The 17,767-nt window shown below is 44.2% G+C and overlaps 1 protein-coding gene across 2 annotated transcripts in view; it reads left to right on the top strand.

Moving 5' to 3' along the window:
• The first annotated feature begins 3,982 nt into the window (after positions 1-3,982).
• Positions 3,983-17,767, top strand: part of Mettl9 (methyltransferase like 9) — a 62,329-nt gene continuing 48,544 nt past the window's right edge. Inside the window, exon 1 of one of the 2 annotated variants that reach the window (XM_045131558.1) lies at positions 3,983-4,169. In XM_045131558.1, the coding sequence (XP_044987493.1) occupies positions 3,999-4,169 (171 nt within the window). In that variant the 5' untranslated portion in view covers positions 3,983-3,998. The remainder of the gene's footprint in view (positions 4,170-17,767) is intronic. The other variant, XM_045131557.1, reaches the window with a different exon arrangement.

Here is a 17,767-nt window from a genome sequence, read left to right as displayed (position 1 = left end):
TCCCCATCTCAATCATTGTACTTACATATATACAATATCAACCTATTAAGTACCCTCCTCCCTTCCTTTCTCTTCCTTTTAGATCTCCTTTTTAACTTACTGGCCTCTGGTACGAAGTATTTTCCTTCTCACGCAGAAGCCCAATCATCTGTAGCTAGGATCCACATATGAGGGAGAATGTGTGGCGCTTGGCTTTCTGGGCCTGGGTTACCTCACTTAGTATAATCTTTTCCAGGTCCATCCATTTTTCTGCAAATTTCATAACATCAATTTTCTTTACCACTGAGTAGAACTCCATTGTATAAATGTGCCACATCTTCATTATCCACTCATCTGTGTACACTTTTAATCCCAGCACTTGGGAGGCAGAGGTAGGAGGATCGCTGTGAGTTCGAGGCCAGCCTGAGACTACATAGTGAATTCCAGATCAGCCTGGGCTAAGGCAAGACCCTACCTTGAAAAACCAAAGCATTTTTAAAAAATTCATTTGGAAGGGGGGTGGGGAGAATGGGTGCATAAGGGCCTCTAGCCACTGCAAATGAACTCCAGATGCATGTACCACTTTGTGCGTCTGCCTTTATGTAGATACTGGGGAATAGAATCAGGTTGTTAGGTATTGCAGGCAAGTGCCTTAACTGCTGGACCATTTGTCCAGCCCAGACAATATTAAGAATAATAAGCCCGGCTTGGTTGTGCTCACCTTTAATCCCAGCATTTGGGAGGCAGCTGTAGGAGGATCGCCATAAATTGGTGGCCACCCAGAGGCTACATAGTGAATGTAGCCCAGGTCAGTCTGGGCTAGAGCCAGACCCTACCTCAACTCCCACCTCCCAGAAAAAAACAAACATATGCCCATGAAAGTATTTAATTAGATGAGTTTTAAAGAATATTATCTTAAAGAGATTACAGTGACTGACGGAAGCCAGCATGTTTTGTGTCGTTTCTAAATCCAAGTCTCTCTTCCTGTGTAATCTTCACATAATGCTTTGTAGTTGAGAAGATGAACTGAGCATGGTGGCACATGCTTGTGATTTCAGCATTTGGGAGGCAGAGGAAGGAAGATCCCTGAGTTCCAGGGTCACAGAGAGAAGAGAGGAGAGAAAAGATAGACTTGTAGCTCAAGAGAGCAACAGTATCAATGACAACCCTTGTCTAGGGATTTGGAAAGCAACCAACCAAAATGGCCAGTCTGTTCACAGAGCTGAAACCGAGGCTATACACCCCAGTTGAGCAAGCAGAGCCCAGCCAGAGGACAGCATATGTATGACTTTTGAATATCACTGACTGCGTTTTAAAGCCACATTAGGCTGTGCGTGGTGGCACACACCTTTAATCCCAGCACTTGGGAGGAAGATCGCTGTGAGTTTGAGGCTAGCCTGAGACTACATAGTGAATTCCAGGTCAGCCTGGGCTAGAGCGAGACCTTACCTCGAAAAACAAACAAACAAACAAACAATGTCTTAAAGCCACATTAGAAGGTGTGTTGGCTCACATTTGGCTTCTGCTACGTTTGCCTCTTCCCCTCCCCATCATAGATAACTGAGGTTTTAATGTACAATGGTGACATTTTCGTAAGGTCACAGTCACAGAGGGCAATGTGAACTTCTGCTTGGTATGTTTTCTCTTGCCGCTTTCCTTCCTCCTCACTTGTAACTCAGGAGGCTCTCTGGGAGGCAGAGACAGCAAGGCGTCTTGGATGGATCAAAGAATCACCAGCTGGGATTCCAAATTCTATGAAAAGGTCTGCTATTGAATTTGCTCTTCTACCTTTAGACAAACCATTTGGTCAGGCTGTGCTTTGGTTTCTTCCTGTGCTTGCTGAATGTAAATAACATGTGTGTGAGTGTTTTGTGACAAGTATCTTTCAAATGTGTGGCTGATTTATGTTTTTCTAGGCTGACTGCTCGGGTATAAAGCAAAAATCTGTTCCTCTTAGAAGCAATTCTTCAGACCACAGCAGACATCGCCTCTCCTCTTGTTAATCTGCCGCATGTTGTAGTCTGGGAGCTGTGGTTAGGCAGGTTTATTTTACAGTTGGGGTACATCTTTCTGTCTTTCTCTTCAGAAGTCAAATATGCCCCTTAACGACTCCTGTTGCTTGCACTCCACTCACTCCTACTAAAGATAGAGACTTTATTTTGTGTCGCAGGAGAGGTGACATAGTAGACAAACTGAGTTATCTGGCCTTGCTAATAATGGAGTGCCTTTATAAGTGTTTTGGGCCAGGGCTTCTAGGTGGTTGATCTTGACTCAGGAAGGTATTGGGATTGGCAAAGTGTCCGGGTCTATATTAGAATGAGAGAATACAGTGTATCTTCTCCAGTTCTTCTTAAAAAAATACTGTTGTTACATTCTGTCACATTAAACAACAAAACACCCATTAGGGGAAGGTGTCAAGCTGAGACTCTTTAGCAGCTAATAAAAGTGTGTGGGTAAGGGATGATTTTATTCCTCATCTGTGGGTCATTAGCCATTTCATAACTACTTCATAGATGAAAACCTCTGAAGTGAAATATGAAATTAACCAAAACAATAATTCATTTTAAAATTAAATACATTTACATAATTTCTGGTCCAGTCAAATGTAAAGCATTGTCCAAACAAACCTAAGGAGGAATTAGGGGGCAGGGCTCTAAAGAATTGTGTTAGTCCCTTGCTGCTCGGTTGGCAGACAGGAAGAAGTTCAGACACAGGAACACCTTGTAAGCCTTGGGTTTTGAAACGTTGCTAGGTTTCCTCCTGCTGTAAATGATCAAAGAAACATCCGGTTAAATCTCCCAGAGCTGAGCTAGTGGGGTTCAACTTCCGCCTGTCAGTTCAAGGAAAGAAGGCAGGCAGGGACTGTAACTTGTGGTCTTCTCTGTGAAGCAGAGCCAGCACCCCTTTACTGGTGCGTGCTCCAGTGGCACCAGATTCTGGCTTCCAACAAGAGAACTTTCCTCCTGCCTTAGGGACAGTGTAACCAGCCACCTGTCAGGCTAGGAGAAGGCAGGGGCTGGGACTGGTGGTGGGATCCTTTCCAGCAGGACTCTCTGCTCTGCAGCTCCTGCGAAAGCCCAGCGTTCGGGGTGGGGGTCTGGTTCGTGAACCCCGACTGTAAACTGGAGCTTAGGAACTCGAGTCACAAAAAGAACGGACCGAGCCGGCGTACGCCTTTAATCCCAGCGCTCGGGAAGCTGAAGTAGGAGGATCGCTGAGAGTTCGAGGCCAGCCTGAGACTATATCGTGAATTCCAGGTCAGCCTGGATTAGAGCGAGACGCTACCTCCAAAGCCGAAAGAGAGAGAGAGAGAACTGGCCCCATTTGTCTATTGGCTGGACTAGGGTGAGTGCTCAGGCACCTAGGAGAGGGGAGCCTTCCCTCTGGGTCCCTTGGGTCAATCTGTACGACCAGGCGAAAGTCGCGACACTGGCAATAACTCGGGCAAGGATCGACTGGCGGTCCTGCGGGCAGCACTAGTCACCCTCTGCGGGAGTGGGCTCGCCTGCGCTAGATCCACGCAGCTCACCTCCGCCATTACGCATCGAGGAGGCGGACCCGGCCGCGGGGGCGCGCGCGACGCGAACGCGCACTCCCTTTGTCCCGCCTCCCTGCCGGCCGTTCGCGGCGCAGAGAGCGCGTGCGCGCCCGCCGCCGTACGTCTCCGGGTGGAAACTGGAGCCCGCGACGCGACGTTCCGCGGGCGGGACGGAGAAGTGTGTGTGTCTGTGCGTGCGTGCGTGCGTGCGTGCGTGCGTGTGTGTGTGTGTGTGTGTGTGTGTGTGTGTTTGTGTGTTAGGGGTGGGAAGGGAGAAGGCCGCGCGCCGACCGCTCCTCCCACCCTCCGCCTCGGCCCTGAAGGGGCTGCTCCGGCAAGTTGGGCGCGATGGCTCGAGCCCGGGTGGCGGCGACGGCGGCGGCGGCGGCGGCCCGAGGCGGCGGCTCCTCCTCCTCCTCGTCGTCGTCGGCGGCGGCGGCCCGGCGCCGGCGGTGATCCGAGCGGGTGTCCGCGGCCCCCGATGAGACTGCTGGCGAGCTGGCTGTGCCTGAGCCTGAGCCTGGCGTCCGTGTGGCTGGCGCGGAGGATGTGGACGCTGCGGAGCCCGCTCACACGCTCCCTGTACGTGAACATGACGAGCGGCCCCGGCGGGCCGGCGGCGGCCGCGGGCGGCAGGAAGGAGACCCACCAGGTAGGGGCCGCGGCCCGGCGGGGCGGGGGCGTGGCGGCCCGGCCTTCCCGCGCTCGGCCCGCGCTATTGTGCGGGGCACCGTGGGCCCGGCACTCGCCCCCACGGCCTCTGCTCCTCGGAAACTTTTCCCCGCCTCTTCCCGGTGGGCCGCGGGCCTCGACACCCCGGGCCCTCGGCTCCCGGACCCACAGCGCCTTTTGTTCGGCGGCACGGGCGGAGAACGGCCTCTCCTGCGGGCTCCCCCAGCTCGATAGTGGGCACCCCCCGAGCCCCGCATTGTTCCCCGGTCCCCGGCCACCTCCCGGCCTCGGGACCGCAGCAACTTCGGGACGGCCGTCTGGCGGGGGTTGGGGGCCTCCCATCTGCTCCTGAGGCCTGGGCTAGAAAAGATTCCACCGATCCCGTCACCCCGGCCACCCTGTCTAAACCTCGAAGAAACAAAAACGAAAGCCTGACGGGCTTTTTGTGTAGTGGAATCCCTGGATATACAAAGGATCGTAAAGAAATTTAACCGTGTCTTTTTCCTGAACCCTTCAGTTGACATTTTCCCGAAGCACTTGAAATACATGTTTGACAGGTCTCGGCTCCCAGCCTGCGAGCCCTCCTCTTCTGATAAGAGACATGTCCTTTAAACTTCAGTTGAGTTAGCTGACCGGATGGGGATGAGGAGGAAGATGATGCGAGGTTTTACAGGAAAGGTTTTTTTAAAAAACAGAGTTGGACAGAGGAGTGAGTTTTTTTTTTTTTTTTTTTTTAAAGGAGTTGTAGTTGTGGATCCTGAACCATGAGCTGTCACTAGTTAGTTGGTCTTTTCATTAGTTGTTTGTGCCACTTAAAAATGTGTGGGTTAGCCCTAGAAATAAGTGGAAGATATTTGGCAGAAGTTGCAGTTATTGAAAAGAGGCTTTTGGTTTCTACGGAACTCTTGGATTAGAAAAGCCAACATTCCTCGTACATTTTGCCTTTCCAGAGAGCAGTAACGAATTGCTCTCCCTGTCATCTTATGTCTCATTATCATTTTCATTTTTCCATGTTACTTATCTTGCCAGTTGTTCAGAGAATTTATGCACATGTTGGTTTCATGCGCTTTAGTAAAGGTTATCCATTAAAGAGATAAAACAACTCATTTATAAAAGTAACATTTAGTTTGTATTTATGAACTATGGGAGTGGCTTCACCTCATTGATTGATTGGTTGGTTGTGGTACTGGGAATGGAACCCAGGTTCCCAAAGGCTGTGTTCTGCAAATGAGCTATGTGGTCAGACCCCCTCTTTTATTTTAAAAGAATTCTAAAATTCCTTTTTTTTTTTTTTTTTTTTGATGACATCTCCCAGCGGTTGAAATGTTAGGTGATCTCTCCTGTGGAATTCTTAGGCGTGCATTTACACCTAGTGTGCAGTCTTAAATTATAAAGCTGTAATTATTGTCGTGGATTACTTATACTGGGTCAGCGTTGTAGAAACAAGTTTAACTTGCTACACTCTTATCTGCACAGTAATCTGAATGTCTCATATCCACATGGATAATGGCGTAAAATAATGAATTAGAAATGTCATTTGTAACAGCAGTGGTTAGAAATAAGGTCTTGGCTAGGAAAAAATAGCTTATTTCCATTGACATGGTTGAGTCTCTTTAAAAAAAAATATTTTTATTTGAGAGAGAGAGAGGGAGGAAGGGAGGATGGGCGTGCCAGAGCTTCCAGTGGCTGCAAATGAACTCCATACTCATGTGTCACCTTATGCATCTGGCCTGTGAGGCTTCTGGGGAATCAAACCTTTGTCTTTTGGCTTTGCAGGCAAGTGCCTTAACCGCTAAGCCATCTCTCTAGCCCAACAAGGCTGAGTGTTTATGATAACGTGATTATAGCAACTTGATATGTTTTCAGTGCTTGTAAATATTTTACTTTAAAAATTGAAAACTTTGGACTGAAGAGATGGCTTAGTGGTTAAGGTGCTTGCCTGCAAAATCTAACAACCTGGGTTTGATTCCCCAGTATCCATGAAAAGTCAGATGCACAAAGTGGCTCGTGCATCTGGAGTTCATTTGCAGCTGCTGGAGGCCGGACACACCGATTCTTTCTATTTGCCTCTCCTCTGCCTCTCTCTCTGCTTGAAAATAAAATAATTGAGATGGGGAGGTAATATGATGGAGAATGGAATTTCAAAGGGGAAAGTGTCAGGGGGGAGGGAGGGAATTACCATGGGATTTTTTTTTTTATAATCATGGAAAATGTTAATAAAAATTTAAAAATTAAAAAAAATAAAATAAATATATAAAATTATTGTAAATGATTGAAGGCTGGAGAGATGGCTCAGGTTAAGGCCCTTGCTTGCAAAGCCTGAGGACCTGGGATTGATTCCCAGTACCATCATAAAGCCAGATGCACAAGGTGGCACGTGCATCTGGAGTTCTTTTGCAGAGGCTAGAACCTAGTGTGCCCATTTGCTTTCTCTACCTCTCTCATAAATATTTTTTTAAAAGTCGAAAAACTTTAGATAGTGTTTTTTTTGTGGAGTGAGAAAAAATGATGTCTGTGGACATATCCCAATAGATTAGATGGTATTTCCTTTGTCTTCCTCCTTTTTTCCTCTTTTTTTGCTTTTCTGAGATGGGGTTTTGTAGCTTTGGCTGTCCTTGTACTTGCTATAGGAATCTTCCTGCTTTAGCTTCCCATGTACAGGGATTATAGATGTGTTCCTCCACATTTGGCTTGTTCTTTAGTGTTTTGAGACAGTATGTTTCACTGTGTAACTGAGGCTGGCCTTAAACTCATGATCTTTGTAACTTAGCCTCTCAGATACTGGGATTATAAGTGTGTACTTGCTGTGTCCAGCCAGGTGAACACATTTATGTTAGGAACATAAATGTCCAGGGCTGGAGAGATGGCTTAATGGTTAAGGTGCTTGCCTGCAAAGCCAAAGGACCTCAGTTCAATTCCCCAGGACCCAGGTAGGCCAGATGTACAAGGTGGCGCATGCATCTGGAGTTCATGTGTAGTGGTTGGAAGCCTTGGCATGCCCATTCTCTGTCTTTCTCTCTCAAATAAATAAATAAAAATAAAAAAATTAAAAGTAAGATGGAAAAGACCAGAAATACAGCACACGTATAGAAATAGCTGTGAGCTAAGGTGAAAATGACCAGAAGTATGGTGTGTGTAGTGAAACAACAGCTAAGGTGGAAAATGACTAGAGTACAGTATGTGTGCAGAAACAACTATGAACTAAGGTGAAAATGACCAAAACTACAGCATGTGTGTGCAGAAACAACCATGAGTTAAGGTGAAAATGACCAGTACAGTGTGTGTTTGTGCAGAAACAACTGTGAGCTAGGGTGAAAATGATCAGAAGACCAGTGTGTGTGCAGAAACAACCGTGAGCTAAGATGAAAATGACTGTAAGTACTGTGTGTGTGTGTGTGTGTGTGTGTGTGTAAACAACCATGAGCTAGGGTGAAAATGACCAGAAGTACAGTGTATGTGTGTGCAGAAACAACTGTGAGCTAAGGTGAAAATAACCGGAAGTCCAGTTGTGTGTGCAGAAACACCCACGAGCTAAGGTGAAAATGACTGGCAGTCCAGTGGTGTGTGCAGAAACAACTGTGAGCTAAGGTGAAAATGACCAGAAGTCCAGTGTGTGCAGAAACAACCATGAACTAAGGTGAAAATGACCAGAAATCCAGTGTTGTGCACAAACAACCATGAGCTAGTGTCAAGTAGCAGTTGGTCCTTTTAGCTTTTTGGCAGAGTTGATAATTTACTTCTTTTATATTCCAGAATCCTGATTTACCACATAACTTTGTTGCTTGTGAAGTAACTTTAATGGTCTCCTCCTCTCTCCAATTAATAGTCTTATACTAGCTCTTCTGGTGTTCATTTGGCCGTGGGGTTTCCACAGCTGCCACATCTGGTGCTTTTGGAATTGCATGAAAGTGGAGTTATGGATTTGACTGAAACACATGGAGTGCAAGTTTTCCTTCTGGTTGTTTTATTAAGGAATTATGGTGGAGGATTCTTTGGTTAAGAGAGAGATCTTGGGCAATGTTTACTCATTAAAAATTGCTGTTTAGTTATCAAGACCTAGGGATGCCAGGCTCCTTTGGGCTTAACGTGGAGTAGCACCTTCATTAATCTTAGTTCTGTGTGCAAGCGTCACAAATGGGTTTGTGCATCACTTTTGGCAAGCTAGAAGTCCTCAGGCCAAACTGATATCCTTCACTTACCTAGCCTGTGAACTAAGAATATTTTTATGTTTTAAAATGGTTACCAAGGAAAAAAGTAGTATTTTGTAATATGTGAGAATTTCATATGTGAAATTCAAATTTTAGTGACTTCAAAGACAGCTTTCTTTTTTTTCCCCCAAGTAGGGTCTCGCTGTAGCCCAAGCTTACCTGGAATTTACTATGTAGTCTCAGGCTGGCTTGGATCTCATGACCTCTGTTTCCCGAGTGCTGGGATTAAAGGATGTGTGCCACTATGCCTGGCCAAAGACACTGGTTTTGAAAGAGCCACCATATTGGTTCACTGTGGTCTGTGAATGTGTTAGCTACAGTGGTAGAGCTGACAGTTATATGCTTCAGCCCAACAGCCTCCTGTATTTACTCTGTCCCATTAGTTTTTTTTTTTTTTCCTCCTAAGATAAAACCCTTAGGCTCCTCACCAGCAGTGTGTTTCTAATCACAAAAGGCAGATTGAGTAGGTAAAGTCATTGGAGAGAAATGGGGCTTGGCAGTGAGACACAAGATGTCACTTGTCATTTGTCACCACAGTCATAATTTAAAAATCAAAAAGCTGTGCATGGTGGTGCTTGCCTTTAACCCAAGACTGAGGTTGGAGAATCATTATGGGTTCAAGGCCAGCCTGGGCTAGTGAGGCCCTGCCTGAAAAAAAGAGAAAAGAAGAAAACAGACAAGCGTCAGATATAGTCTTTTTTTTTTCTTTTTTCTTTTTTCCATTTTTCAGGGTAGGGTCTCACTCTAGCTCAGGCTGGCCTGGAATTTGCTATGTAGTCTCAGGCTGGCCTCGAACTCAAGGCAATCCTCCTACCTCTTGCCTCCTAAACTCTGGGATTAAAGGCGTGCACCACCACACCTGGCAGATGTGGTCTTTTTTGAGCATTATACCTCGTGCTTAAAGTTAAAGGAACTGCACAGAGCTGCTGAAACTTGAAAGGACTCTCCGGGCCTACTAACTACATTCCTGGTAGTAAAAGTCATTTGCAGCCTCTCAGCTGATGGAGTGGAAAGACTATTATATAACTTGTTGGCTCCAAACCATAGTTATTTCTCTAGGTGTCAAACTATAAGTTGTTGATTTTTTTTTCCTACACACAGCATTCAATATCTGGAATTATTTAGAAGTGACTTAAAAATACAAGGCATATATGTGTATCTGTACCTTCTTGGTTCCAATTTCTTATCTAAGTTCAGAACTGTGCTAGCCCATGCTCAACAAAAGATTCAAGATAGAATTGAAATCTGTTTTTCCTCCCAAATTAAAAAAAAATACTTGGATGTTATAGCTATAGTCAAATGTGCTGAAGGACAGGTTTGCGTTCCTGTCCCTGACCCTTTAGTCTTTACTTACCTTGTGGAAGCTGGCAGGAAGCAAGTGTGAGCTAACCATGCTCAGGGCGTCGGCCAGCTGTGCTAGATTGGTGTGCTGGGCTGTGTCTTCCAGTTTGGGGGCCTTTGCAGCCGGTACCACAAGAGACCTTGGAAATGGGGTCTTCTCTTCCCTTAACCCTGTGCGGAACCCCTTAAACAAGTGTTTGCTTCAGTTTCAGAGAACACTGGGTTCTTTTTCCCTTTTTTTTTTTTAATTTCTTTTTGTTCATTTATTTATTTATTTATTTGAGAGCGACAGACATAGAGAGAAAGACAGATAGAGGGAGAGAGAGAGAATGGGCGCGCCAGGGCTTCCAGCCACTGCAGACGAACTCCAGACGCGTGCGCCCCCTTGTGCATCTGGCTAATGTGGGACCTGGGGAACCGAGCCTCGAACCGGGGTCCTTAGGCCTCACAGGCAAGCGCTTAACCGCTAAGCCATCTCTCCAGCCCTCTTTTTCCCTTTTGAAGGTGGCCTAGAAGACCCTAGTAACTTCTAGTAACTTCTTCTAGTAAAAGGCCCTGTTGTTTTGACTCGTTTGAATCTCCGTTAACGTTTTAGGATTACACAATACTAACAGTGAGAGAATATTTGATAACAGGATTGCCAGTTACATATTTATTAAATCAAGGCTAAAGTAACTTGATCTAGTCTGGATAAGTCATTTCCCACAATGAATGTGGGGGACCTGTAACTGCAGTGAAATTGTTATTAGAATCTAAGATTCATGTTGCTTGATGCACTGTGGAAAAACCTGGGAAGGTAGAAATTGGTGGAAGGAGCTGGGTTTGGTCAGTACTGGGGAGAGAGAAATTCTCGGTTTGTCTCAGCATTGCCTGGAGTAGTGTTATAATTTTCAAAAAAATGAAACCAAAACCAGAAAATATGCATATGTAGGTTTACCAGAAGTGGAAGAAATGCATTTTTCTGTTGGTCCATGGGCCAGCCATTTTCAGTCTTGGGGTCCTCATTACACGGGCTCACATGGAGAGATGATTGGCTGGCTTTCAGTCATTTGTAGAAAAATGATGGCCTCTTTGGATATTTACTGTGCTGTGCTTAGATGAAGACGGTGCCAGTGGCGAAATGTCTGGTCATTTGATTGTACCATAGAATCTTGGAAAGAAATTTCAAGCCCTTAAGCATCAAGATCAGTGACCATGGGCTTGTTCTGACCACCCCTATAATGGAAAAAGAGCCTGTGTTCAATGGCTTCTGGGCAGTGGGGCATTTCTAATTATTTTTGGTGCCATGGAATGCCTTAGGTCCTTGGGTACTCATTTTGTCTTAGAATGACTCTGGTGTCCAGACCAATAGTGTGGTTTTAGGTATTTCCTTGAGCTGTACTTCTCTGACCAAGCTAGCCTTTTCCTCATGCAGGAAGGGAAAGGACATATGTGTACAATTAGTCAGCTTCTTTGTGTGCCTGGCACTTTCAAATATATTGCAACTCGTAATCATCGTAACAGTTCTCTTGTGTAGATGGTACTACCCCACTTCTCAGATGGACGCTTGAGGCCAAGAGAGGTACTTGCCCAGCCCAAGAGCACAAAGTTAGATGGGTAGAGTGGGATTTTGCATGCAGCTTTGTCTCCTTTCAAGGCTCAGGTATTTCCAGGGCTTCATGATGCTCCTTCTAGGAAACTGCTCTCAGAAGGGTGTCATAATAAGTTTGTCTCCCAATGGGGAACTGCCTCACTCTAGTGGGCCTCTGTGTAGATAGTAAAGGTAGTTATGTACATAAATTAGATGATTTTGTAGTTTGCAGGTTAGACACATAGGGCAACTGCTTGAAGTTTTGGCCCCCATCCAGTTTATTTGTGCTTTTGTTAAACCTTAAAGTTGAAGAAAATCTTAATTTTAGTGCTTTCTCCTAACACCAATCAATTCTCCAGTTTCTTATCACTGGGTGGGGTCTCCAACAAGGGTTTAGTTCTTCCACCAGACAACTCCTCACTTCAGAGGCTGCCAAAAGTTCCAGGTTCCCAGGTATCAAGTGCTTTTGTCCAGCTTGGCTGTAAGCTTAGGAATTCTGTAGCCCAGTCCTCCAGGTGCAGTGATTTGCTATAATGACAGAGAAGTTAGGCATAGCTGATGAAGCTATTGGCTGTTGGTCAATTTTACTTAAGCCCCTTTCCATCCTTGGAGATTTGAGGTTGAGGCTGAAAATTCTACCTCTCTAATCATATCTTTCTTTTCCTCCTATTTTTTGGAATAATCTCATTTGCATACAAAAGGTTTTCTTTTCACTGCAGACATTCCTGAATAGTTATTAGGAGCTCTGGACCAGGAACCTGGGGAAAAGATCAAATATTAATTTGTTTTGTCACATTATAAAAATATAAAAGTTGAATTTTACAGCTTTCAGATTCTATGAGTTTGCTCAAGTCTTTTATATTTTTGGAAGAAAAGACTTGCATATCATGTTTGACTAGTTGAGAAACTCCAACAAATAATTTCAGAAGAATCCTTAACTATTTTTCATAGTTTGACAAGTAAGTAGTTGTATTGAAAAATTTCCTACTTTGAGAAGGTATTCATGGGTCAAGGTTATATAAACATGAAGAGATGTTCATGTACTTAAAGACATTTTTTTAAAAGTTTAAAAAATGTATTTATTTATTTGAGAGAGCAAGAGATAAAGAGGTAGAGAGAGAGAATAAGAATGGACATGCCAGGGCCTCCAGCCACTGCAAATGAACTCCAGACGTATGTGCCCTCTTGTGCATTTGGCTTACATGGGTCCTGGGGAATTGAACCGAGGTCCTTTTACTTTGCAGGCAAACGCCTTAACCACTAAGCCATCTCTCCAGCCCCTTAAAAGACATTATTAAAGATAGCATGACCTAATGTTTCATCACTTTGATTTCATTAATATTGTTAAAATCAATAGCTGGGTATGGTGATGCATGCCTTTAATCCCAGTACTCAGGAGGCAGAGGTAGGAGGATCACTTTGAGGCCAGCCTGAGACTACATAGTTAATTTCAGGTCATCCTGGGCTAGAGTGAGACCCTACCTTGAAAAAAAAAAGACAAGCAACAAAAAATACCAATATATTATTGTCATCCATCTAATTGAGCTATTTGACTACTTATTAATATCTTCAGTCTTTTTACATGGTTCTTAGAAGATGTTTAGTTTCCACACCTTACTATTCCTGGGACCAGAGGTAACAAGGATAGTTCTGGTTTGATTTCAAAGATTCACTTGATGAATCCCACAATTGGCACTTTAAAGACTGGCAGTAATAAGCTTTTCAGACATTGTGGCCTGCAGCTCAAGGTGCAGCCCTACAGAAGAGCTGGTGCACAGTCTTTGCAGTGGGTAATTTAATAAGCACAGTACTTTGTTCATGCCCAGGCTCCTTTGTCTCTGTAGTCTTTGAGGAACTATTGTTCAGGTAACTCACCTGCTTGAAAGTGCCCAGGAGGAGAAAAGACAGCCTCTTCAGCAAATGGTGTTGGAAAAACTGGATATATATCTGCAGAAGGATGAAAATAGATTCTTCTCTCTCGCCATGCACAAGAATTAAGTCCAAATGAATTAAAGACCTTAACATCAGACCTGAAACTCTGAAACTGCTAGAGGAAAAAGTAGGGGAAACCCTTCAACATATTGGTCTTGGCAAAGACTTTCTCAATACAACCCCAATTGCTCAGGCAATAAAACCACAGATTAATCACTGGGACCTCATGAAATTACAAAGATTTTGCACCGCAAAGGACACAGTGAAAAAAGCAAAGAGGCAACCTACAGAATGGGAAAAAATCTTCGCCAGCTATATGTCTGATAGAGGATTAATACCTAGGATATGCAAAGAACTCAAAAAGTTAAATAATAAGGAATCAAACAAGCCAATCAAAAAATGGGCTATGGAGCTAAATAGAGCATTCTCAAAGGAAGAAATACGAATGGCATATAAGCATCTAAAAAAATGTTCTAAGTCACTAGTCATCAGGGAAATGCAGATTAAAACTACATTGAGATTCCATCTCACTCCTGTCAGATTGGCCACCATTATGAAAACAAATGATCATAAATGTTGGCGGGGATGTGGAAAAAGAAGAACCCTTCTACACTGCTGGTGGGAATGCAATCTGGTCCAGCCATTGTGGAAATCAGTGTGGAGGTTTCTAAAACAGCTAAAGATTGATCTACTATATGACCCAGCTATAGCACTCCTAGGCATATATCCTAAGGAAACATCTCATTTCCTTAGAAGTATGTGCTCAACCATGTTTATTGCTGCTCAGTTTATAATAGCTGGGAAATGGAGCCAGCCTAGTTGTCCCTCAACTGATGAGTGGATAATGAAGATGTGGCACATTTATACAATGGAGTTCTACTCAGCGGTAAAGAAGAATGAAGTTATGAAATTTGCAGAAAAATGGATGGACCTGGAAAGGATTATACTAAGTGAGGTAACCCAGGCCCAGAAAGCCAAGTGCCACATGTTCTCTCTTATATGTGGATCCTAGCTACAGATGATTGGGCTTCTGCGTGAGAAGGAAAATACTTAGTAGCAGAGGCCAGTAAGTTAAAAAGGAGATATAAAGGGAAGGGAAAGGAAGGCAGGAGGGTACTTAATAGGTTGATATTGTATATATGTAAGTACAATGATTGAGATGGGGTGGTAATATGATGGAGAATGGATTTTCAAAGGTGAAAGTGTCGGGGGGAGGGAGGGAATTACCATGGTTTTTTTTAATAATCATGGAAAATGTTAATAAAAATTAAAAAATTAAAAAAAAAAAGAAAGTGCCCAGGAGTCTCGAGGCAGCTGCCCTGTGCTGTGAGCTAGTAGAGCTTCTCATTTAAGGCTGGCTGTCTGGAGAGAGGTGACTGGGGGACAACCACCAGTTGGGTGTGGCAGCTCCAGGTGCTGATTTTATCTTGTTTGCTCAGTGGGGCCTTTGCAGGTCATGACCAAGGTCATGGTCACAGTACTTGTTCCTCTTGGTTTCTGATTTTATTATTCCCATTGGAATGCAAGTTCCCTGAGGCCAGTGAGTCCCTCCTTTAATCAGCTACAGTTCCTAGACCACAGCTAAGCTGGAATAGTTATTAAACTGTACTGGAGATCCAGAACCATGACATTTTCTGGCTAAGCCCATGCAGAGGTTCTTAAGCAGTGACAGTTATACCCTGGAGACATTTAACAATGCCTGGAACTTTTTGGGTTGTCACTTGGAGTAGTGCCATTGACATGCAGTGGGTAAAGGCAGTCTGTGACAAAGGATGATCAGGCCTCCCCCTGGCCTTCAGTGGTTTAGTATAGATGGATAATCTTTTCTTCACACTCCCTCAGACCACCTTCGTCCAAGGACTGACAATTCCCCTTTCTTTTCTCTAGCAGACACACTGGGCAGAGTTAAGCCCAGAGAATCTTCCTTGAAAGATGGTTTTGTAGCTGGGTATGGTAGCACACGCCTTTAATCCCAGCACTTGGGAGGCAGAGGTAGGAGAATCGCTGTGAGTTTGAGGCTACCCTGAGACTGCATATTGAGTTCCAGGTCAGCCTGGGCTAGTGTGAAACCCTACCTCGAAAAAGAAGACAAACAACAACAACAACAACAACAACAACAAAAAGATGCTTTTGTAATAAAATCACAGGAATGGAAGTTAGAATCAGCCGAGGTTATTCTGGGACTCCTGGCTTTTGGATGTGGTGGCTCATGCTTTAGGCTGAGGCAGGAGGACTGCCTCCAGTTTGAGACCAGCCGGAGCTACATAGTGCGTTACAAGGCCAGCCTGGGATACAGTGGAAGAACCTGTTTGAAACAAAACAAAAAGTTTATGTGGTATAAATGTAATGTAAAGCTCTTGCCAGGTGCCTGGCCCTGTGGGTACTTGCTGCCTTACTTGTGTGTAGTAATGTAGTTTTATAGTGAGTAGGTGGATAGCTTTTACCACCGTTTGCAAAATTAGTTTTGGGCAAGGTGTTTTAGAAACCTTGGAGTTTGAGCAGTTGTCAAAAAAACGTAGTGACAGCTGTGGTTAACCTTATGTTTCCTCCAGAATTTTGTTAGCAATGCCAGATTCTGCCTATTAGATTTCCTGTGAGTCTTAACAGTCATTCATTTGATGAACATTTATCATTGGTCTATTTGCCAAGCTCTGAAGTCAGTCATTGCCCTGTCTATTGGTGTACGCACTGAGCATGTAGATGTGCAGTTGTCCCATTCAGTCGCCATCATGTTGCCAGGGAGACACTGGGGATGTACAAGGGGGTCTGTCTGAGAACAGAGGGTCTACTCTGGAAGTTCAGGAAAAACTGAGGATGTGCTTAGCTGGGTTGATTGGACAGGTAGAGAATGCAGTGAGTAGAGCAGATACCATGTGGAATAGCCATGGGAAAGGAGGGAGGAGAAGCGCTTTGACAAAGTGAGTCTAGTGTCATGAATTGGTAGTGAATGCCATGAGGTCAGGTTGTGGACATGTGGACAAAAGCTTTGTAAGGCCTTGTATGACATGTTGAGCATTTTAGATATTATTTTAAGACTTGTGAAGCAGAGTAGTGATATCTCTGACTTGCACTGAAATCTTAAAACATTTGAAGAGGCTTGCTGGGTCATGTGTGTTAAATCTTACATTTGAAGAGGCTTGCTGGGTCATGTGTGTTTCCAAACTGCTTCACTTCTAGAAGGTCAAAGTGCCACCTCTATTTCGTGGTGGGTATGTTATAAAAAGAGGACAGATTTACTGAGATAAAATTCAATGCTGTAAACATTTTAAAGGGTATAGATTAGTAGTTTCCAGTATATTCACAAGTCATGAGACCATATACTATTGTCTAATTTTGGAAATTTTTGTCACCTTAAAAAGCAACTCCATATCCATTAGTAGTGACTCCCCACTGTCACTTGGTGTGGGCAACACAATCTACTTTCTGTCTCTGGATTTCCATGTTGTATATATTTTATATAAATAAAATAATATATGTATGTTTTTTGAGGTAAGGTCTTGCTAACCTGGGCTGACCTGAAATTCATTATGAAGTCCCAGGGTAGCCTCAAACTCACAGCAATCCTCCTACCTCTGCCTCCCAAGTGCTGGGATTAAAGGTGTGCGCCACCATGCCTGGCTTCAGAATACTGTATTAAATGACCTTTTGTGACTGGCTTATTTCACTTAGCATAATATTTGTCAAGGCTCATCCTTGGTGGAGCATGAATGAGGACTTTATTCCTGCATATGGCTGAATATTATTCTGTGGCATGGTTCCACTACATTCTTTTTACTCATCAGTTGAGCTGTTTCCACTTTTTGGGTATTAGTGAATAATGCTGCTATGGGCTTAATTTTTTTTAATATTTTCATTTATTTATTTGCGAGTGAGCGAGCGAGCGAGAGAGAGAGAATGAATTAGAATTGGTGTGCCAGGGCCTCCAGCCACTGCAAACAAATTCCAGATGCATGCACCCCCTTGTGCATCTGGCTTATGTGGGTCCTGGGGAACAGAGCCTTGAACCGGGGTCCTTAGACTTCATAGGCAAGCGCTCAACCGCTAAGCCATCACTCCAGCCTGAGCTTGATGTTTTATCATGTAAATGGTTAGGAGGGCCACGGTTGTTACTTTGCAAAGAAGAGCCTCTCTTTTTGTTCTGTAGCACATGTTTAATAAGCAGTTTCTTGTGTGGTAGTAAAGGCTGACCTATATGTATTAGTGTTGATGAGCTGAGATGTGCTAGAAGAGCTTGAGTTTTCTTCTTGGTAATTAAAAACAGTATCTGCAGCTGATGGTGCCGTTCTTGCTTGGTTCTGGAGGTCAGTGTTACTCTGGTTGTCCATTCACAAGTGGATGCCAAGACAGTCTCAGCCCCAGGGTTTTGGCTGGATGACTTCTTGTCCACACTAATAGAATGTTCCTGATTGCCTACTATCAAGGTGATAGCTTTCATCTTGATTAGTCATTACAGCAAATAAAAAATAAATGAAAGTCAGAGTAGTCTGGTATTCCAGAGTTCATAATGTACAAGCAGTCACAGGCACA

The sequence above is a fragment of the Jaculus jaculus genome, chromosome 12, assembly GCF_020740685.1.
Source record: "Jaculus jaculus isolate mJacJac1 chromosome 12, mJacJac1.mat.Y.cur, whole genome shotgun sequence".
In the NCBI taxonomy this organism is placed as follows: domain Eukaryota; kingdom Metazoa; phylum Chordata; class Mammalia; order Rodentia; family Dipodidae; genus Jaculus; species Jaculus jaculus.
The sequence above is the reverse complement of the archived record's forward strand: the minus strand, read 5'-3'. Positions and strand labels throughout refer to the sequence as shown.